The following is a 24,667-nucleotide window of genomic DNA, read 5'->3' as shown; positions in this document are numbered from 1 at the left end:
AAAACAAAACCAAAGCAGCTGAAAATGCTACAGTGGCTCATTTGTTGGCCATGATCTGAACCAAATTAAACGAACCACATGTGTGAAAGCACCCAAAGCCATGAACTTGGCAATTAATTTAATGTAGGCCTGACAAATACAACTCCTTGCAGCAAAGGATGTATGCATGAATACATAAAATATAGTAATGTCTTAGGCCACTGTTGCAGTCTCGTGAGTTCAATAAAAAGATAAATAAAAAAAAAAGGATCAACAAAAAGCAACATTTTCAGTTTTCCAGACTTTCTACAATAGCCATGTTTCCATCCACCTATTTTTATGCACATTTTGGATGTGCACGTACAAAAAATGGTTGATGGAAGCGCCAAGATGCACATAAATTTGGAAAATGTGCATAAAAAACGTATGTGTATAAGTGAGTAGGATAAACTTTGTATTCGTTTAGAAAAGATTCGCATAAACTACGATGAAAACACTTTACCGAACAAATTCCAGTATGCGCATTAAAACAAGTCATGTGATTTTGTTATAAGAGGTCATGTGATGAAAAAAATGAAACCTTAACCATTTCAGTTTTAGTGTTATTATATTATTAATTACCTCCAGAATTGTCAAGAGCATCTGTGCTCTGGTCTCACACCTTCGAATGCCACCACGTGTTCATTGAGTGTCGGCATTGTCTTCTGAGGTGCAAGTCTTTTATTAAATAAAGAAAAGATTCGCGCAGCTTCTCCTACTGCAGAAAATTTCATTTTTAGTTTTTATATTTGGCACCAGTTAATTAGGAAGTGACGATTTTGTTCTCTTTGACTCAGTGGATGGAAACGCTGCTTTATTTGCACGTCTTTTATGCAATATTCTGGTTTTGAAAATGAATTTAATTCTAATCTTTAGTAGTTTAGTAGTAGAAAGACCCTTGTTATTGTGCAGACTCTCCATTTTAAAACCACTGTCAGAACAAATAGATCTAAGGACATCACTTGACAGTCCAAACTGAAAAGAAATGTAATTAAAAATTCTAAAGAAAGCAAGATATGTGTGTAAACAAGGCCTTACAAAACTGTTAATATGATTATATCCAACTGACCAAATCTAAGCTAAAATCAAACAAGAGGCCTCAAATCCATTTAAATCCCAAATATAGCAAAACACTGCTAGATCATACAAAATAGGCTTTATAGGTATTTCTATTTCTTCCCTTGAACATACGTTTATGGTGTACAATCCAGAGCAATGAATGTTAAAATAAGGTGAATTAAATAAAAAACAAGGAAAATCCTGGACCTGTTTCATCGCTCTTCTTTATATTTTTTTTAAGTATTATAGAAGTATCGGATCGGGTTTCGGTAGATGCACAAATTCGAATGACTCGGACTCGATGGAAAAAAAAACCTTATCTGGACATCCCTAGTATTTAATGTACATACAGTACTGTATACAGAATTCACCCTTCAGCTGAGGCACTAAATGATCACTAAATAATGTTAAATTGACAGCTCTAGAGAGGAATACAGCCATGACCATGGTCACAGAGGCCAGTGATGATTATGTAGAAATCACATCACCACAGATAGTCTCTTATTGTGGCCCATAAGAGAAAGAGAATGGCAGGAAAATTCAATAAGGCACCATTATGTTCTCATTAAATGCATCCATTGGGGACATAAATGGAGCATAATTAGTAAAATAGCGGTAATCAGTGAAGGGTCTATTTTGGGGTCATCTGGTTTTCCTCAGTGCCACATAAACCCTGTGATGTTACGACTGCCATTGCTCATGTTCGTGACACTAAACACGCTCAACACTTTCAACGAAGTTAAGCCAAGACACGCTCTTTCTGTTTGAAACTGAGGCGGTATTAGCACTACTTAAAACTAATATAGCTTGATCTTCGGGGTTTGACAACAAAATTCCTTTCCAAGATGGAGATCATTTAATATGTTTTTACGATATTTGTTTGAGGTATGCATCATGGAAATGCACTTCAGATGGAAATACTAACGCCTGAGGTGGCCAGTCTGAATCTGAAAAAGCCACAGAATGGATGTCTCATGCAATATTAAAAAAAAAAAAAAAAAAAAACAGCTTTTGGTAAATAGATCTTCCCCAGTCTGAACTTTTGTTTTGGTTTTTATTAATTCTCAAGAATATATATATATATATATATATATATATATATATATATATATATATATGCCACAAGTTATTGTATAACGATGGTTTGTTCTGTAGACTATCGAAAAAAATTATAGCTTAAAGGGGCTAATAATTTTGTCCTTAAATTGGACAAAAATTTTTAAGGTCAATATTATTAGCCCCTTTAAGCAATAATTTTTTCGATAGTCTACAGAACAAACCATCGTTATACAATAACTTGCCTAATTACCCTAACCTGTGTAGTTAACCTAATTAACCCAGTTAATTAGCCTTTAAATGTCACTTTAAGCTGTATAGAAGTGTCTTGAAAAATATCTAGTCAAATATTATTTACTGTCGTCATGACAAAGATAAAACAAATTAGTTATTAGAAATGAGTTATTAAAACTATTGTGTTAAGAAATGTGTTGAAAAAAATCTGCTCTCTTTATATATGTATAAAGTTTCAAATCATACAATCAAACACTCCTAAACTGCTAGTAAATAGTTGATTAGTTTTTCAAGTCTATTTCTTCAAAGAATAAATAATGATAAATTGTCTAACAATGGTCCACAAACCACTTTTTTTCTTCTTGCTTTCTTCTACTACAAGATTAAAATAAGAAGAAGAATTGAAGATAATAAAAAAAATTTTAGTAGAAACTCAAAATTCTCAGAAAAAAAATAAAAACTGCAAGACTATTATTAAAATTAACAGGACATAAAATATGAATTAATAATAAATAAGAAAGAAAAACTTCAAAAAAAAATCTTAGAATTACATGATTTGCAATTGCAGAATTGCTGAAAATTCTGTTGTACTCAGATAAAAAAGGCCCAAGACACAAACTCTATTACAATAGCTATTACAATAGGTAACCTCAGGGTTCTGAGTCAGAACTGCCATTATTAAATTCAGAATTCTGGAAAAAAGTAAGAACTGTGAGCTGTGAACTCGCGAGAAAAAAGTCAGCACAGTGAGACGAAAACTTCAGCATTCAGAAAGTCATAATTGTCAGATATAAACTCAGAATAAATTTAGAGGCAAAAAAACTGAACTGTAAGATGTAAACAGAACTACCAGAAAAAAAAATTTAATTGTGAGATTCAAAAAATTAGCAAAAGAAAAAGTCAAAACCTACCACAAAGAAATCTGTTTTGAGAGACGCAAATTTCAGAATTAAAAAAAAAAAAAATTGCAAGATGTAAATGTGCAATTAAATGTTTATAAGCATCCAAAAACGAAAGTGTGCGCACATCTAAGAGATTCTTGAAGGCAGGTGCTCGATCAAACCAAACAAAGCAGAAAAAGTAAAAAGAAAATCGGCACACTGCTACTTTAGCTCTCAAAAAAGATTTATTATAATGCTTATTGATATAATAAATCCTTTTTTGAGAGCTAAAGTGGCAATGTGCCGATTTTCTTTTTACCTTTTCAATTAAATGTTTATCACATCTTAGAACATCACAATGTTATAACATGCAAATGGAAGATTTACTGTAAACTTGCATTTTGGTCTGACATGTGAAATAAAAAGTCGAAAAAAAGCTTCCATACAATGCTTGCTATGTCTCTGAATCAAGCTAAAGCACTCAAGCTGACACACAAAAAGCACGTTGGCTTAAGACTGGCATGGCCTGCACCGCGGATCACTGCTCTGGATGAAGACAGGAGCGTCTGCCTGCCTGAGAGACAGAGTTCTAGTGGAGGTCACACCATCCTTCTCATCTGTTTCGGCAAACTGTCCATCTCTCATCAAACCCAAAGCCAAAGGAGAGGGAAAACTCTTGTGATCTTACACTGAAGGCCCTCTTTCCACAGACAATTAGCACAGGCTTGGAGGTTAAATATGCCCACTTTGTTATTTGTCAAAAAAAATCTATTGCTTTGAGAGAAAGAATTCCATCTTCTATGAACATGGGTATAGTAGTAATTAAATTAGGATGTATTACAATCGCCATATTGTCATAATCACATGATCTACATTCCAGTTGTGAGTGGTAAAATCTAAGTGGAATACAGCTTCGGATAATCACATCAATATACAGTAGCATCTTTTCTGTGACACTACAACAATAATTAATATTTTTACATTACTGTGAAAGTAGGTTTAGGGTTGGTGTGGTGGGTAAGCGTTAATAAACTACAAATTAAACAGTCAATTAATATATAATATGAATAATACTTGGTATAACTACTGTTTTTACATTACTGTGATGGTTGTGTTTAGGGTTGATGTAGCGATACGTTCATAAAATACAATTAATGAGCAATTTAATAAAAAATCTAAATAAATCTCGAGTGTTTGTGTGTGAATGTTTGAGTGTATACCTCTGATAAATAAGGGACTAAGCTGAAGGAAAATAAATGAATGAATTAACTTCTAGCCACAGCTGTATCCCTTCTAGTACCAACCATTGTCAGTTGCATCGCTTCACTTCTATTCATAAATTCTCTTTTTGTGGCCTGATGGGATTGTAAAAATTACATTGGATGCACACTTCAAAATATCAGCTGAAGTACTAGATCATCCCAGTACTTCTCAGCTAGTTAAGTTTTTTGCTATACTACTTTTTCTGCTTTTTTCCAACCTGATCTCACTGTCAGAAAAGTGGCTAATTTGTATGAATTCATATGATTTTATTTACATAAAAAACCTCAGCCCACATAAGAAGGTGTGCAAATCGTACAAAAATGCTTGGATGAGTATGTACAAATATGACTTAGCCACTAAATCAAAAAGATCCAAATTGCTGTGAGATTGCGCTGATTCCTCTGGTATTGTTTTCACATACTATATGGGATTTTGGACACAGCATGTGAAGGTCATTGAGAATTTGAAAGTAATTTCAATAGTTCCTCCATCAGTCTTCAAATGTCAAAGATCATTTGAATCACATTCATTGCACTCACATACTTTTCCTAATTAGGTTAAGGAGACAGATTGACAAAAAAAAGAAAGAAAAATCACCCCCACAGTTGCATTGAATGTGTCTTATTTATTAATTAATTTATTTATTTAGATTTATTATTATTCACTGTAAAAAAAAATTAAGCCAGTACAAAAAAAAAAAAAAACAATCCTTATTTCCTTTCGCTTTTTCTTGTTCACTCAACTTTTGAAAACATCAGCCTGGCTAACCTAAAAGTATTTGTCAGTAATACAAAACCCAGTTAGCTTGGTTAACATTAAAATTAGTTGAGTGAACAAAAAAAGGATCGGCATAGGACCTTGGCTGTGAACACCCGAATGTCATGTGTCGATGCACTAACCACTACACCATTGGCACCAACGTATACTCAACTTTTGAAACCATCAGCTACCTAATATTGCCTAATCAGCGACTTAAAGTTGAGTGAACAAAAAAACTCTTGTGGAAATTTGTACTAAGGAATAAATCATTATCAGAACAAACAAACATAGTTCAACTGAAAACAAAAACTAAAACAGAGACAAATGTAACAAAACATTTATTAGACAAAGAATTAGAAAGAGTACAGGAGGTAAAACAACAATAACGATAAACAAGACAAGGATCATAGCATGGCAGGACAAACAGGGAAAAATGCTTTGTAAAGCTTCACATGTGAAGCATGCGTACCTGTCATTTCAATTGAACTATGTTTGTTACAATACCATTCAGTGTAACAGCAGTTTACCAATTGAATACTGTTACTGTGGAAAACTAATTGAAATAAATAAAGTGACGATAATGCAATTGATACACGTTGTATTTTAAATAAGTAATTAATTAATAAAGAAATAATATTGAAATTAATAAATGAACAATTAAATAAATAAATAAATAAATAATTCAACGAACAATTAAATAAATAAACATATATTGAATTAAATGAATAAATAAATAAATGAACAATTAAATAAATAAATAAATAAATAAATGAATAATTAAATAAATAAAATAAATGAATAAATAATTAATTAAATAAATAATTTTAAAAAATTAAAAAAATAGGTAAATACATAAATAAATAAATAAATAATCAAATAAATAAAATAATTAAATGAACAATTAAATAAATTAATACATTATTAATTAAATAAATAAATAATTAAATAAATAAATGAACAATTAAATAAATAAATAAATGAATAAATGAATAATTTAATGAATATTTAAATGAAATAAGAAAATAAATAAATAATTAAATAAATAAAATATTTCTGTAATACCTAAATAAATTGTACGATTAATATATTTTTATCATTTTCTTCTATTTATTTCAATCAAAGTCATTTGTTTTTTTACTCCATATCTCCACTTACATTATGCACGTTAAATTTTCCAAACTCTGAAAATAAACAACACAGATGATCTTTTCTCAAGAGCTCAGACCAAAATCCCATTTTTTTGGGTGGCCTAAACCCCAAAAGGGCTATATATATTTCCCCTTCGATTGCTGCTATTAAAATTGATAACCTTTCAACCACTCCCAAAGAGACTGCTTAACCAAGCCGTATGTATCTGGAAAGCTCCATTCTATCACCAAGTTATTATCCAGCACCGGACCACCACCATCCATCAAACAACAGACCACGCATGCTGTTATTCAAGGGAAATGGTGCCTCCCTCATTCTCCACCCACCAACAAATCAATACATGCCACTATACTCTCCATCTCATGCCACTGTCTTTTTTCTTCATCTCCCTCTATTCTGTCAACGCCCCCAAAAAAAGTAATTATACAAGAGAAAGCGTTGACAATCAATACTGGAGTCAGGTTAAGTTAAGGTCTGACGTGGTCCAGGTATGCTGGTCCTCTATCAGCTGTCAGCCGTAGTGCTGACGTTGACAAAGGGCATGAATGCAACACCGGTGATGTTCTTTCACTGTGACCGCACGCTTTACATTTGTGTTACGGCCAGCCATTCTGGAGCAATTAGCACCTGAGCGACTGTTTTGAGCTGCACTACACTCCAGGTAATGGATGCTAAGAAGGAGTGTTATTGGACAACTGGCATAGTCAGCTGCGCACCATTGCATTGCAAAAAATGCTGATGGGAGAATCAGTGGGTGTCAGCTTTATTCAGCAGGACATGATGTTTGGGATGAGTGCTGAGTGTGTTTTGCACCGCATGAGCATGAGCAGTTCAACAGACAATTCTAAGATAATTATCAGAACTGGGAGATGTAAACTTAGAATAAATAAATAAATAAATAAATAAATAAATAAATAAATAAATAAATAAATAAATAAATAAATACAATTGTGAGGTTTGAATTTCAAAAAGATAGAGCGATTAAGAAAAAAAGACAGATGTGAACTGAGAAATGCAAAATATATTTTTAGAAATATATGAGGAAAATTATGGGAAAATTATGAATTATTTTTACAACTTAAAAAAAAAAACAGAACTGCGAGATGTAAACTGAGAATTGCAAGATATAAACTCGGGCAGCCCAATATTGAGCAAATCTGGCATTGCAATATTTAGCTTTTCTGCAATAAACTTGCGATATGAATACAATTTCACCATATGGCTTGAATAGCTCTTTATGGAAAGAAATCATTCATTTATATTGATTGGGGTGATTTTGTAAGGGTATAAATGATGTATAAAAAATAATACACAAATTACAGTGCAAACTCGACATAACGCAGTTCACCTTTCATGGTCTCTCAATTTGGCAAATTTTTTTAGTGCGATTTGACTTTTTTTTTACAGCGCATTGTGTTCTGCGTCCTGATTTGCACATTGTGTTCTGTGTTCTGATTGGCTGTAGACCATTGTCAATCAATCTCCTCAATGCAGTGTCTCCTGTAAAGTACAGAATGCTTTCAGCTTGCCAAATTGGCATAAGGTCAGACAATCGACACAAAGAAGTAGAAAAGTATTACTGGAAAACTAGCATAATCAGCTACAGGCCTTTACATGGCAAAAGATGCTAATAAAAAATAAACAAAATTAATTAAAAATCTGAATGTCAGATCAGAATCAGAAAATCAGATGTAGTTAATTTCAGCATGACATGCTTCCAGGGAAAAGAGCAGAGTGTGTTTTGCACAGCTAACAGAAGCAGTTAAACAGACAACGGTTATGTTGTTCATAATATGCCACCAAATTTTGTGACTGGACTACCAAAAAATAAGACAATTTGCATTAAAAATGTCATATTTTAACTTGACAGACCTTGAAAAGCAAGCAAACAATGCTACAGGTACATAATCTGTATAAATAACACTCACACACAAACAATTCATTCATTCATTTTCCTTCGGCTTAGTTCCTTTATTAATCTGGGTCACCACAGCGGAATGAACCACCAACTCATCCAGCATATGTTTTACACAGCGGATGTCCTTCCAGCTGCAACCCAGCACTGGGAAACACACATACACTCTCACACACAAACACTTTAGTTCATTCAATTCCCCTATAGCGCATGTCTTTGGACTGTGAGTCGGAGCACCCGGAGCACCCGGAGGAAACCCATGCGAACACTGGGAGAACATGCAAACTCCACACAAAAATGCTGAAATGCAGAATCTGGCCACGCTGGGACTTGAACCAGCGACCTTCTTCGCACAATGTATTACAAAGTTACAATATTTACAGCATTACAGGTTCTGTGTTTTGGTCTAACTAACAAAAATGAACTGAACAATAGAACAACACACTAAGAAAATGTAAAATATTTGCAACCTATAATTGATTATGACAATAATCCGCCTTTAAACCGTCTCCAAATATGACACATGATTTACAGAGCCAGATAACAGGCCAATGACATGCAAATAAATGGCTGCGTGATTTTTCAATTTCATAGATTTTTTTTCCATCATTAATCCCCACGCGGACATCTTCTCACTTCTGACACGACTGAACTTTATAATTCACTGATGGAGGTCAGAGGTCAACAGAAGAAGGAAAGGAAAATAACTCCCTCAGAGGAAAGCGAAAAGAAAAAAAAATCTGACATCCAATTTTCGCCTTGATTTATCAGTGTAAAGCCAAAATTGATAGTGTGTCATTATTGGGCTCAGAGCTGTCCAGAACGTCCTATCAAAGCCTTCTCCTTCTGATTTAGCAGCCCAGATCAATACAACCCTATACTGTTTCAATTTGAGAAGTATTGATTTTCTGATGCCGACTCAATACAGGGGACATTCATCATCAGGCAAGCAGAAAGTATGATCGAACTGAAGATTCGTGCGCTGGATTTGGTTATTGGGCTTTCAGCTCAGGCAGCCTTTGAGAAATCGCTATGCAGTGCTGCGTCTTCTGACAGATTATTAATGTTGACAGAGCTAATACACTAAAATCATATTTAAGCCTTTATTTCTTTTGATAAATAAATAACTGTTTACTCCTTTTGTTATTGAGTTACAACCAACCAACTCGGTCAGACCTTCAAGAGGTACGCTATATCTATTTATAACTAAATAGATTTATTTGTTTATTTATTTTTCATAAAACAATTATGACGATTGGTGCCAAATATTTCAAACAATATATCTTATAGAGCCTTTATTATACTGTATATGCACAGTTAAAGAGCTTCAGACCTTCATCTATCTATTTAGCTTTCTATCGAAGCCTAGAAACTAGTCAGAATGTGCTATTCATGCTACAAATATGCTAAATAAATCTGAACCAAATAAACATGATCACAAGCATATTAACCATGCTACAAACACAGACTAAATCATACTAATAAAAGGTTACCAATGCTGAAACATGTTAATGTAGTAATTGTTGTAAGAAACATGCATATTAATGTCAGCAAAAAAGTATACATTCCAGCAACATGCTAATTTATGGTAACATGAGTCTAATCCGGTTGGAAACATGTTAACATCAATGCTAACCCATGCTAACAGTTTTTTAACTTTAAACATTTATGGTAGCATCTGCTAATCCAGCACGAATCATGTTAGTAACATCTAAATTCATGCTAGCAACACAATGATGTTCAAATTCACAATAGAAACATGCTAACGGGTTGTTAATCTATGCTAATCAATATGCTAACCCAATGCTAGAAACATGTTAACAACATGGCAATTCATGGTAACACTATTCTAATCTGGTTGTAAATATGTTAGCGCCAATGCTAATACATGCTAAAAATGTGCTCCCCATGTTAATCATATGGAACTTTAAGGTAGCAGCGTGATAATCATGCAAGAATCATGTAAGCATCTAAATTCATGCTAGCAACATTGTAACAACGTTCAAATTCAAAGTAGAAACATGCCAACAGCACGTTTATCTATGCTAATCATAGCTATATGTTAACCTAACAACTGAAACACATTGACAACAAGGCAATTCATGGTAATGTCATTCTAATCAGGTTAGAAACATGTAAGCGCCAATGCTAATCCATGCTAAAAATGTGTTACCCATGTTAATCATATGGAACTTATATTAGCAATGTGATACTCATGCGAGAATCATGTAAACTACTAAATTCATGCTAACAGCATTGTAGCAATGTTCAAATTCACAACAGAAACATACTAACAGCATGTTAATCTATGCTAACTATAAAAAAATGTTAACATAATGCTAGAAACATGTTAGCAACACGGCAATTCATGGTAACATCATTATAATATGGTAAGAAACATGGTAGCGCCAATGTAATCTATGTTAACAATTAATTAGCCATGTTAAATGTAAATTTATGCTGGTGACATTTTAACAAATCTGAAATTCATGGTAGAAACATGGTAGAATTTATGCTAAGCAATGCGCTAACCTAATACTAAAAACATGTTAACAACATGGCAATTCATGGTAACATCATTCTAATCTGTTTTAGAAACATAGCGCCAATGCTAATCCATGCTAACAATTTAATCATGTTAATCTAATGAAACTTGATGGTGCACTGTGATAACCACACAAGAATAATGTTAGTAACATCTACATTTATGCTGGCAACATTTTAACAAATTTGAAAATTCACAGTATGCTAATAGCATATTAATCTATGCTAACCATAGCAATATGCTAATATAATTCTAGAAACATGTTAGCAACATGGCTATTCATGGTAACATCATTCTAATCTGGTTAGAAACAGTGCCAATCCTAATCCATGCTAACAATTTGTTAATCATGTTAATCATATGAAACTTGACAGTGGAATAATGCTAACCATGCAAGAATAATGTTAGTAACATCTACATTTATGCTGGCGACATTTTAAAAATTCTGAAATTCACAGTAGAAACATGCTAACAGCATATTAATCTATGCTAACCATAGCAATACGCTAACTTAATTCAAATAACATGGTAACAACCATGTTAAAAACATGTTAGGCTAGAAAATGTCAAACATGCTAGCACTTTCTGGCTAAAACATTTAACTTCTAAGATGTCTTTATGAAGACAACAGTAAGGTTTGTCATCAAACTTTAATCTCTTCACATTACAAGAAATATTTATCCGTTTATCTTATAAAATGTATCACACAACTGCTCTGGTAATGCTTGTCAAAATACAAAGCATTTCCAGTAGTTCCACAAATGAAAAAACAATAATAAGGGGAAAAATCAGAGCAGAGCCACAAAGCATCAGGGGAACATTTGTGTTTTCATGAGCCTAAATGTGAAAACATGATACAGCACATTTTTCAAACCAGCATTGATAATTCTTCATAAGTCTCTGGGCTGTGGCACAAAGGAGAAAAGCAATCTGTGCGCGCTCATGCTCAACGACACACACAAACACACTAATACAAATAAATTCTCAGGCAGACACGCTAACACACATATGCTAAGTACACACACACACACACACACAAACACACGCATGCTTCAGAATGCTGCAGGCTTTCTATTTTACAGAAGCCACATAAATGGGAAAGTTAATGTAGCATTGAATAAGACTAAGCTGCTCAGCTGTAACAGCGCCTTGAGCTCATGAACATATTGCATCATTTTTCTTCTCCAGCAGGTTACCATTAAATTTGAATTTGTTGGAAGTTTTGTGGTACCATTTACAATGTGCCCCAGCTCAATAACCTTTTGTCTCAATGCAAATGTTATGCCTTCCAGGTGGTTTTCATAAATATTTGAATAAGCCTGAATAGTGGCAGAGACATTCAGCCAAACCACCATCTCAAGCTTTTTATTATTATTTTGTGCAGTTGGTGTTAGATGCACTTCATTATTAAGGAATGAAAGACTTTGATATGGTTCATTTAAACCAGCAACACAATAAACATGTTGGTTGACATTATGGAGAATTGTGAGGCCTGTGTTTAATTTATTTAATTATGTATTTATTTATTAGTGTGACTGGAGAATCTAAGTAAAATTTGCTTATTTTTTGTATAAAGATACATCATTTACTATATTATGCATATATATTTATATTGCAACTCTATACAGTTGACATCAGAATTATTAGCCCCTCCTGTATATTTTTTCCCCCAATTTTTGTTTAATGAAAAAAAGATTTTTTTTTCTCAATGCAATTCTAAACATACATATATAAACATTATAGTGTAATAAATAAGCTATAGGTAAAAAAAAAAATATTAATAAATAAAATAAAATAAAATTAAATTAAATAAAGTTGAATTAAAATGAGTTATTTAATGACAGATTTCAAATTTTCTAAAATCATTCTAAAATCAGTTGTTTTTGGGTATATATATATATATATATATATATACGTATATATACATATATATATACATATATATATATACGTATATACGTATATATATATATATATATATATATATATATATATATATATATATATATATATATATATATACATATATACATATATATACACACATATATATATATATATATATATATATATATATATATATATATATATATATATATATATATATATATATATATATATATATATATATATATATATATATATATATATATATACATACATATATTGGTATATATATATATTGGTATATAATGGTCTATTTGGAAAAAGTTCTATGACTTTTTGGACATTGCAAGTATATAGATTACACAAATATGTTATTTCTGTAATATTTAATATTAGTATTTTATTTATTTATATTTCTTTTTTCTGTCAAAGTTCTTTTAAATATTTATTATTCTTGTTGTTTTTTGCTTTTGTATTTTTTTTGTTAAACTGGTTGTGTTTATTTTAATTGTTTAAAAATAAAAAGTGTTGTTAAAAAATTATATAAAAATAGATAAATTAATTAATTCTCAGATTCATATGTGAAATCCCAAAATTATAATTATCCAATCACAACAACATTGTGGATACACATTCTACATATATATTTTTTTTACATTTATATTTTTTAAATGAAATAGTTTCATCATATATGAGAACTATATTTATTAAAATGGCAAAGTAGATTATGTTCTATTGCATATGAGCAGTATATTTAATAAAACGACACTAATAATCTTACAAACAAATTAATACCTTCAATATGTGAATTTAAATCATTTAATTTTACAAATGAGGAAGGCATCATGCGGTTCGTCTTAAAAGAGGCAACACTCACATTAAGTGCTACTAATACAAAGTTTCTGATATTAGAAAAATAATCTACAGTAAGTTTTATAAGATAACATACGAAACAAAAACAATATGTTTGAATCAGAGCAAACATTAAATATGTTTATTAAATATGCTCCAAACTAATCCTTCAAATAAAAATGGCATGCCCCACATACATAACTTTGAAAGTGGTACAGTCTAGTTACAACACAGCTCTGAGTCTAAAATCATGTCAGAAACACAAGATCCAACAGATCAGAATGACAGGCCATCTACAGTAAAAACAGAAGAACAATCAGTGGAAGCAGCTGAGCTCTTTTCTCCACTTCCACTCATACTGATGTTTCTTATTGGAGCGGGTAAACATGATGCCACCGGTGACATTCAGCCATCTGTAGTGGATTTCACAAACTTAATCAGAAACCCACAGCCACTGCTTCTGCAAACCCAGCCAATCTGGGAGTCCATCAGTAATTGAGCTGTGAGTGTGTTTGTATACAGTACGCATGTTCATCAGTATGTCTCAATCCAGACATCATGTGTTTAATCAAACACGACTCAAGACGCGTTTGCTGCAGGCAGTCCACCTTTTTGTGTTTTACATGTTGCGTCGCACTTCCAGTTTGGGGAGTTCCTCTTTAAAAAAAGAACTGAAAGAAATCATTTAAAAACATAAAGCAGCACTACAAATAATCCATACTTGCGGTGAAATCTGAAAAAGAGCTTTTGTACTTGATTTATATTCATCATGAAAATAACATTATGCAACATTGCTGCAGAAAGCCTTATATTTTTATCATGGTCAGCTAAAACGTAGTTTGGTAATTCTAAGCAGTTACAGAAGTTAATTAGTGTAAAACCTCATATGAGTTTAGTATAGGACTATCAAAATATTGTAGTGGGCGGAGCCACTTTTACAATAATGCCTATGATTTGTAAACAATTTGAGATATTTTTTACCAAAATTGGTACAAAAATGTACAAGCTCAATCTGATGTCACATTTTAAAAAGGTGAAACTAGGAATGTAACAATTCACAGTGAGCCAGTTAAAAACCGATTAAAATACAGTTGAAGTCAGAATTATTAGCCCCCCTTTGATTTTTTTCTTCTTTTTTTAAATATTTCCCAAATGATGTTTAACAGAGCAAGGAAATGTTCACAGTATGTCTGATAATATTTTTTCTTCTGGAGAAAGTCTTAATTGTTTATTTCGGCAAGGATAAAAGCAGTTTTTTATTTTTAGGTCAATATTATTAGCCCCTTTAAGCTATTTTTTTTTCTCGATAGTCTACAGAACAAACCATCGTTATACAATAACTTGCCTTATTACGCTAACCTGCCTAGTTAACCTAGTTAAGCCTTTAAATGTCACTTTAAGCTGTATAGAAGTGTCTTGAAAAATATCTAGTAAAATATTATTTACTGTCGTCATGGCAAAGATAAAATTAATCAGTTATTAGAAATGAGTTGAACTATTAAAACTATTATGATTAGAAATGTGTTGAAAAAAATCTTCTTTCCGTTAAACAGAAACATGGGGAAAAAAATAAACAGGGGGGGCTAATAATTCAGGAAGGCGAATAATTTGGACTTCAATTGTATGTGACGACTTAAATTGTTAGAAATGTTGAATGAATCCCGATGCATTTTTTGAACAGAGGAGGCGCTGTGTTTACAGTCGCAAACTCGCTTTACCTGCACATCAGAGGTAAGCAAGAAGTGGGGCGGCAGAGTAAAATGACAGCCGTGACGTGCACTAGACAAAACACAAACTGTGTGCAAATACTGTGAAAAAATGTTTACTTGCACTAACAGAACAACAAAAAGGATGCAGCACTGTGAAAAACTACTGTCACGTCTATACACAAAATTCCGCTATTGATAGGTTAAACCACACAGACCGGAGGATTGGCAGCTCCACTAGTTCTGATGAATGCTGATGTTACGGAGATCACATGCCGCATCAGTGTTTTCATAGTGAAAGTGTGAAGATGTATTTCAGGCTGAAAGACAAAGCTGTGCTGTTACAGATCCAGGTATTAAATTGTTCATTTTTCACCTCTCTTTTGCAATTTAGTTTATGCAGTTTTAAGTAATTTGCTTATTATATCATATCATATATGATATTTAATCAGTATTTTATGCCAGTGGCCAGTCCCCAGGAGCAAAGGGGGGCTATTGACCACCTCTGTACACACTGCTCTCTGGTTTAGGAAAGGCTTTCCTATCCAGACCAGCCATCTTAGTCCCCAGTGAAAGAGTTTTTTCATCAGCAGAGGAATTTGTGCAAAGATCTTAGCTCATGCCAGAAAACATAGATATTCTAATATTTCTTTTAAAAATGAGTCAAATCCCAGCACAGTCACAGTTTTAGTTTGTTTGTATTAAAGAGCCTTCTGTGATCTGAATTTACTTGTAATTTGTTTTATTTGTAATTAAGCTGCACGGTCACAGTTTTAGTTTGATTATATTAAACAGTCTTCTTTAGTTTGTATTATGCACCTTTATATTTAGATTTTGTTCTAAAATTGCAATTAAGTTGTTGCAGAAAATATTTTACTTTGTAAAAAAAAATTTGTGCAGCATTTGAGAAAAACTGAAAGTGCTCTTGTTCACCTTAAATTTGTCTGAAAAAAATTGTTAAGAAAAACATGATACTTTCGAACCATGATTCGAAAATAGTGAATCGTGAAATTAGTATCGTGATTCGCATCGTGAGTCAGGTGAATCGTTACATCCCTAGGTGGCAAAATAAACTGAAAAAAAAAATTCTTTATGGCGGTATCTTCAAAACTTTTTTCTATGCAGTTTTGCTGTTTATCCACATGAAATTGGAATATCGGGTGACAGAAACTGAAACTGAAAACTCTGTGAAGATTTTCCAACACTCTGGGTACAGTGTCGTTGTGTGGACACTACAACTGGAGTTTTTGGCAAATTACGTCAACGTGTGCACTGTTTTCTCCTTTCTAATCGGCTAACATGGCTGAGTTCACACCAAACGGCGAAGACATGAATGAGGCAAATTCCGCATGTTTGCGGCAAACACATTGAATATTCTGTGTCGTTCTAACTGTGAGACGGTAATCCGCCACTGTTCTCACGTTTGCATTAACTCAAGCACATACATAATTCTGCAGTTGGTGTGAACCCAGCATAAAAGTGTCAATATCTCCACCTGTTGGTTCGGTGTGCCCTCAACATGCATTAAAGTGCATTTTTGCATTGTCATGTGGACAGAGATTTATTTATTTCTTTAAAAAAACAGGGAATACTCTGTTTATAAATATACATGTGCAGGTGTGGACATGGCCTAAATATGCATCTCTTTGTACAATTGACTTGAAAATTGACTGGTAATCATAGACTGAACAAAAAGAAATCTGTATGTTTGACTCATGGACTTACAGTATATACAATGTATATGTTTCTCATAAACAAGTAATCTAGATATGTATTTGAAGTACTTAGATATGCTCATATTTTAGACCTGATTTTAGGCTTTGGACAAAATCCAATTTTTTTTATTTAAACAATTGCTCAAAACAAGTATGCATTTGTGCTGTAAGTCAGATTAAAATACACTTTTCATAAGTATTTAAAAGTCAAGGTTAGTTTAAGGGGGATCAAAACATCAAACTTGCTAAAAATACGCTCAGTCTGATGTCATATTTAAAAAGTGGCAATAGGTCACTTAAAGGTGGTGCTATAAACTGAAAACAAACAGATAGATAAAATGTCTGTAACTTATGCAACCCTTTGCCCAATTGACTTGAAAATTGGCATGCGGACAGCAATCAGAATGCAATTCCATGTGCAAGCTTGACTAATGGACTTATATATCATGTATATGTTTCTCATAAATAAAAAGTATTGTAGTTCTGCTCATACTTTAGACCTGCTCATTGCATTAGGCTTTGCATATAATCAAATTTTTTTCATTAAAACAATTAATCAAAACAAGTGTGTATTTGTGTTATAAGTGCATTTTGCATAACTATAAAAAAGGCAAATAAATAAATAAACCAACAAGAAAATGAACCACTGTAAGTGTCACCAAGTGGAACAAGTCTCCATCTAATCATTAGCCACTGGTCAGACAAACAGAAAATCCCAACTCAAAGCACATGTTATTGATTGAGATACAACCAACTTACTTATAAACGTATTTAACACACTTTACAAAGTATTTAACACATATTTAACCTTTTATTTCACTACACAACTGTTTACACTCGTAGGTATTTCCTAACTTTCTTCTCACTCTATTAAGACAAAACCATCACTCTGTCTAGAATTATGTCTCGAGATCTTGGATTATATTAGGTCTGTTTGTGTGTTTTGGTGGGAAACGGAACTCAGTCAGTTTTTTTTTTTTGTTTAAACAGGACCCTTGAGACCATTGTAACAACTACCAGGTGCACACACACACACACACAAGCACACTCACACAGTGATCTGTCTCTGAGGATTTAGTGGCCTGGTGTGGTAATTGAGTTTGCTGACCTGCAGACTGACCCTGGTGGAGAGCAAGAAAATGACATTAAATAGGAGTCACACCAGAGGTCTGGCTGTGTGTGTTTGTGTCACAGAGGTAATAGTGCAATACTTCACCTATAAAAAGAGCATACACAGACCATGAAGAAGATACAAACTATTATAAACACATACACACACACACACACACACAATGGTGCACAATGGCGTTTAATCAAGTACTGTGACTTGACGATACACTGCGGAGCTTGTACAAACATATCCATATTGCTACGACCAGATCCTTTCTTAACTGCAGTTTTCTCACTTTTGTTGTTTATTTTGATCAAAAGGAAAGAGCGCCAAACAGATATTCATCTAAATGTGAACCGTATCTGGATGTGCATTATCAGTTTGTCACTATTTCAACTTTATAGCATTATCAAAATATCACAGAGCCTCACACATGACATTCAAGCATAAATAAATAAATGAATAATAAAAAAAATAATAATAATAATAATATATAAAAATAAATAATAATAATATGTTGTACTCATTTTAAGTAAATTGTGTGCATGAAATATTCTATTGTGTGCATGAAATATATACCTCCTAACAAGCGCTGCTGCTTCATTCATCTTCAGTATATGTATAATTCTTTAAGAACAGGCTACTTCCTTTATGCTAATTATCGCTGGGTGATGCAAATATCATGGAATTCACCGAAGAAATGGAATTCACCCTAATTGCATCTCCCGCACAAGCTCAAATAATTAATAAAAAATAGCATGAGGCAAAAAACATCCCGTGGGTAAACAAGAGCAAGTGTATTGGCGTGAACCCTGTCTTGATATGATGATTGGTAATTTATATCTAGAGTTGGCTATCGTTTGGGGCTATTTTGATACCGGTGCCGAATCGATACTTTTAAAACGGTACCGGTGTCAAAATAGTACCTGAACTGATACTTTTAAGCCACAAAATTATGGTGGATGATGTTTTCATTTGACAAAAAAAATAAATCATTTAATTGAACAATAGGACTTGTTGTCTTTGGTCTTTTAAGGTAATAAAAAATCACTATTTTCATTGTAGACTCTTAATCAGAGTATTGTCTTAATCATATTAAAATCTGAATAGTGGTGTCCATGTAAACGTAGTCAGTGAAAGTGCCAGAAGATGTCGCAAGCTGTCAAAGTGCATTCCTCTGCCTTTAAGTTGATTCCATGTGCTCAAATGTTTCACTAAATCACCCTTACACACAACTTTTGTAAAGCATCTGCTTTACGTCGCTGTGTGAGAACCCTTGCTTGTAAAAAATAGCCATACTTAAGAATGCTTAGTTTAAGCAAATTTGATGAGCGCGATGTTGACGAATCTGAAGGGAGTTGCTCACTGGATGCGCTATACTGCATGCGTTGCCTACATGCGTGCATTCTCAAATTAAGCAAGAAGAGCAAACGCCTAACATTGCCGACAGTGTCCGTATCCCTCAAAGTTGTTCAGAATTAAATATTTAGAGATGGTGTGACACAACGCGTACCTATGTGCGGCTTTGATGTACCCCTTGATGCTCTAACGTCCTTGTCGCAGCACCAGTGGGCACCAATTACGCACCAAAATTTATACGCTGATTCGGTACCTCTAAAAGCTAACAAATAAATAAAATAATAAATAAAAACGAAAACAGTATTTCACAATTTTCTAAAATATATTTTATAATTTGGTGTATTTTTGGTTCCAATAAATGCAGCCGTTGTGCCTTCTAAAAAGATTTTGTGCTTACCTCTGAATAGCATTGTCATTGAATAGCAATACACGCACTGAAATAGTTAGTTGAATGTGAACAGAGTTTTAAGAGTTTATTTCTGACAACAGTAAAGAAAGCCGTCAGTCATGAATAGACACTGTACCTCTGTGCTGCTGCGCCCCAGGCTCCGTGTTTATTGGTGAGAATGTTGAGGATCTTCTGCTTCAGCTGATTGGCTGTCACATGATCACGGTGTTTGGCAGCGCTGATGAGGTGATCACACATCGTCTCCTCTTCCTTCCTGTCGGCCGCATACTGAGCACAGTTTGACTGATAAGGATGAAAAAGACACAGAGAGAAAACAGGTAAAAAGATCAACATCTACAGTAAAAAAAAACAACAACAAACAAACAATGAATCATAAACTGAAAACAAGAGTGATGCAGAAGTTATTTTAGAAATGACAATTCTCTCATCATTTAGTTAGACTTGTTTAAGATTGTTTTATTTCAGGTTTGTTTGTTTTTCAGTGTACTGCATACAATGGAAGTCAATAAGGTCCAGTGTTGTTTGGAGCTTATTAAAATTCATTATATGGGCAAAAACAGTCGTAAAAGAAGGAAAAGCAAAAGAAAAGTCCAAAAGTCAAAGAAAGTCATAAAGGTTAGAAATGATATCAGGGTGTTTTTATTGTTGGGTCTTCTTAAGAATCAACAATGTCTTCTATTTCATTTCTATGTGAATATACAATAATAGTGCTGCATGGTATTTTCTTATCAATTATTACTATTTAAATAAAATAAAAAAATATATTGTAACAAAAATACCACACTATAAAAATATATATAATAACTGTATAATAATAGTATTTTATTGTGATTATTATTATACTATGCAATTATCATCAATATTATTATTATTTGTATTTTTATTATTAATAATAATAACAATAATATATATATATATATATATATATATATATATATATATATATATATATATATATATATATATATATATATATATATATATATATATATATAATTTTTTAAAATAAACTGCTTCACTATTAAAACATTACACACACACACACACACACACACACACACACACACACACGCACACACACACACACACACAAACACACAAACACACACACAAATCAATACCTAACAAAATACTCAAAATATAATATTAATGCACTGCCAGTTTTGAAAGCCATCTGAAGGTATTTTTATGGCATTTATGCATTCAATAAATTACAACTCTTTAATTCATACATTTATAAATGTAAATTGAAATAATTATAGTAAATTTATATTGCTACACACAAATAAATAAATAAATAAAACACAAATTAAACAGTATAAATAAAATCTATTTTCTTTGTCAAAATTAATTTACCCTACTAATACTTATGGCATACAATCAGGCTTTAATCTTGTTGCAACAGGTTGCCAACAAACAATCAAACAAATAAATAAATAACTTAATAAACAAATAAACAAACAAATCAATCAATCAATAAATAAACACTTTACTTAATTAATTAACAAATGAGCGAAAAAGCAATAAACCAAAGAACCAACGAATGAACCAACCAACCAACGAAAGAACTTAGAAACGAACGAAGGAACAAAGGAACCTATGAACCAACGAACTAACAAACCAATTAACCAACGAAATATCCAACGAACCAACCAATGAATGAACCAACAAACAAAATAAAAATAAATTAACTTTAAAAAATTTAATAAATAAATTACAATTTTAAATAAAATAAGATAAAATAAAATAAAACAAAAAACAAAACAAAAAAACAGAACATAACAAAACAATACAAAAAAATAAAAAATAAAATAAAATAAAATAAGATAAAATAAGATAAAATAAAATAAGATAAATTAAAATAAGATAAAATAAAATAAAATAAAATGGTAAGTAAGGTTCTTGACTCGAGCACAAACGTTTACATGATTCAATAATTCCACTATAGCCAAATCACAGTCTCTGTTTCGGCACACCGACCCAACCCTACAACACACATCTCAGTACATTCTCTCTTAAAAGTTCCCTCAGTGACAGACAGCAGCTATAAAAAAAAAACGCACAGACCAAAAGACTAAGGGTGATGTGCAGCAGCAGCAGCCGCTCGACTTTATCATCCTCTCCTACAATAAGATTGTCTCTCGGCCGGACCCCGAGGGAGCTCCTGCTAATATTCACAATCTCATTTACTAACACAAGCTGGGGGAAACGAGAGGAGGGTGAAGCCCAGTAATTGAATTTCCTTCCTTAGATTTGAATTCTGTCAGATATTATACCTCGACGTATTCTTCAAAACGACCGATAACTCAATCTTCCCGTGTCATCTCGCCTTACCATTGCGGCGCGCCGACAAATATCAAACGTTATTTATCACATCCAGCGAGGATATGAGGGTTGAAAGTGACACCAGCTTAATTGTGAAAATATCTAATCTGCTTACCAAATCTTCAATCTGCAGACGGAGGTAATAAAGAAGAAAGAGAGCGAGAGGTTTGGGTTCTCTGCCCATGTTTTTATCTGGCAGGTCAAGGATCTTCAAGAGCAGTATATATAAAACAGACAGGCTGCGCGCTCCTGATAAGAAACTCATCACTCCATCACTGAATGCAGATGGGTGTTTGTGCACTTATACACTGTGTACTGATGTCATGCATGTTTCATATTGCCGATAAATGATGAGTGATTTAACTGTAAGTGTTGGTAAAACTTGATTTACATTTACTGTGTCCACTGCGTCACTGTCACTGATAGGCTTATACTGATATTCTAAGTTAATCTTAAATTATCAATATGAAGAATATATTATAGTGAGTTATATGCCCACAGAAAATCTGCACCAGCATTTATTTACTTACAGTTGAAGGCAGAATTATTAACCCTCCTGTAAAATTTTGATTATTTTTCAAACATTTCTCAAGTGATGTTTAGGAGCAAGAGAATTTGTCATAGTATTTCCTATAATATGTTTTTCCTTCTGGAGATGAAGGCTTATTTCTTTTAGTTTGCTTACATTTTAAAAAGACCAATATTATTAACTCCCTTAAGAAATTATTATTTCCCGATTAGCTACAAAACAAACCACTGTTGTCCAATTGCTTGCTTAGTTTACCCAACCTTTAAACTAATTAGCTTGGTTAATCCTTTAAATTGCACCTGAAGCTGAAGACTAATATCTAGCAAAATAACTAGTGAAATATTAGGTCCCACTTTATATTAAGTGACCTTAACTACTATGTACTTACATCAAAATATAAATACAATATACTTATGGCCCATTTCCATTGAGTGATATGGTACGGTACAGTCCGGTACGCTTTTATGGCCGTTTCCACTGTCAAAAAGGTACCAAAAAGTGAACCATGCAATACCACTTTTTGGGTACCCTTTGCAAAGGCTACCTAGCACACCAAAAGAGTACCAAAAGGTGGAGCTAGACGAGCAGCTGAACACTATAGGTTTACAGCGAAGTGTCACTAGCGCGTACACAACCCAGAAGAATAAAAACAAAGGAACCGCCATTACATATTCACAGCCGAGACAATACATCGTAATACTATATATATATATATATATATATATATATATATATATATATATATATATATATATATATATATATATATATATATATATATATATATATATATTAATACATAGTATTATATATATATATATATATATATATATATATATATATATATATATATATATATATATATATATATATATATATATATATATATATATATGGTCTTTTTAAAATGTAAGCAAACTAAAAGAAATATATATATAAATATATATATATATAAAATAATGAGCCATGGTCGACCTGAGCTCAAACAAACCTTGTCATCGCTGCGCATCTATATTTAAAATAACGAACTTCTTGAGCTGATGATAATAATGTGCACGTGATTAGTGAAGTGCTTCTGACATCCTTTTAGAAACTGATAAACACGAAAATGAAACGCGAAAAAACAAAGGAGAAGCCAGAAAAAATTAGCAAATGATTCTTTCAGCAACCGAAAACATGACCAAACTGCCATGTTTTATTATTACCATCACCTTTCAGATCATTATGAACTCGTAATGACGGAATGGCTTTCTAACAAGAGGTTACATGTGCTGGTGAAGATTAAAGATGCAGAGGAGAGGTTTGCACTGACTGTAGGCTATTTGTTGCATGTTGTTTTTGAACCCAAATAAGTTTGTATGTTCTCCCCTTGTTCGTGTGGGTTTCCTCCGGGTGCTCCGGTTTCCCCCACAGTCCAAAGAGATGTGCTATAGGTGAATTGAATAAACTAAATAAGTTTTTTACACATACGCTGTGTAAAAAGCATGCTGGATAAGTTGGCGGTTCATTCCGCTGTGGTGACCCCTGATTAATAACGGGACTAAACCAAAGAAAAATGAATGAATGAATGTAGTTTTAAAATGTAATTTATTACTGTGATTAAACCTGAATTATGCAGACATCATTATTCCAATATGCTGCTATGTCATCTCAAAACATTGTTCCTTTTTTCAGAGGGTGCTTATGTATAATTTAGGAAAGAGTTATTAAATTTCTCTGTACTGAGCTAATATATTTGGATTAATCGCCTTTAGGAGACATGGCAGAGGATTATGGGTAACCCCTACTGCTGGCTTTACTGGAGATTTTCTCTCTCCTGCTGAATCTGATTTACAAAAACAGATTCTCTTCAGATTATTCATCTGGATTCAGTGCAGGATTAGACTTCTGATCTG

At 32.7% G+C, this 24,667-nt stretch overlaps 1 protein-coding gene across 1 annotated transcript in view; it reads right to left on the bottom strand.

Annotated features, from left to right (window-relative positions):
- The window catches only part of nbeab (neurobeachin b), a 344,764-nt gene that overhangs the window by 210,296 nt on the left and 109,801 nt on the right, over nucleotides 1–24,667 (bottom strand). The window contains exon 23 of the mRNA XM_056474110.1: nucleotides 20,034–20,200. Coding sequence (XP_056330085.1) covers nucleotides 20,034–20,200 — 167 coding nt within the window. The remainder of the gene's footprint in view (nucleotides 1–20,033; nucleotides 20,201–24,667) is intronic.

This window comes from Danio aesculapii, chromosome 15, assembly GCF_903798145.1.
Source record: "Danio aesculapii chromosome 15, fDanAes4.1, whole genome shotgun sequence".
NCBI lineage: Eukaryota > Metazoa > Chordata > Actinopteri > Cypriniformes > Danionidae > Danio > Danio aesculapii.
Note: the sequence above shows the minus strand (reverse complement) of the source record. Positions and strands in the feature narration are given on the sequence as shown.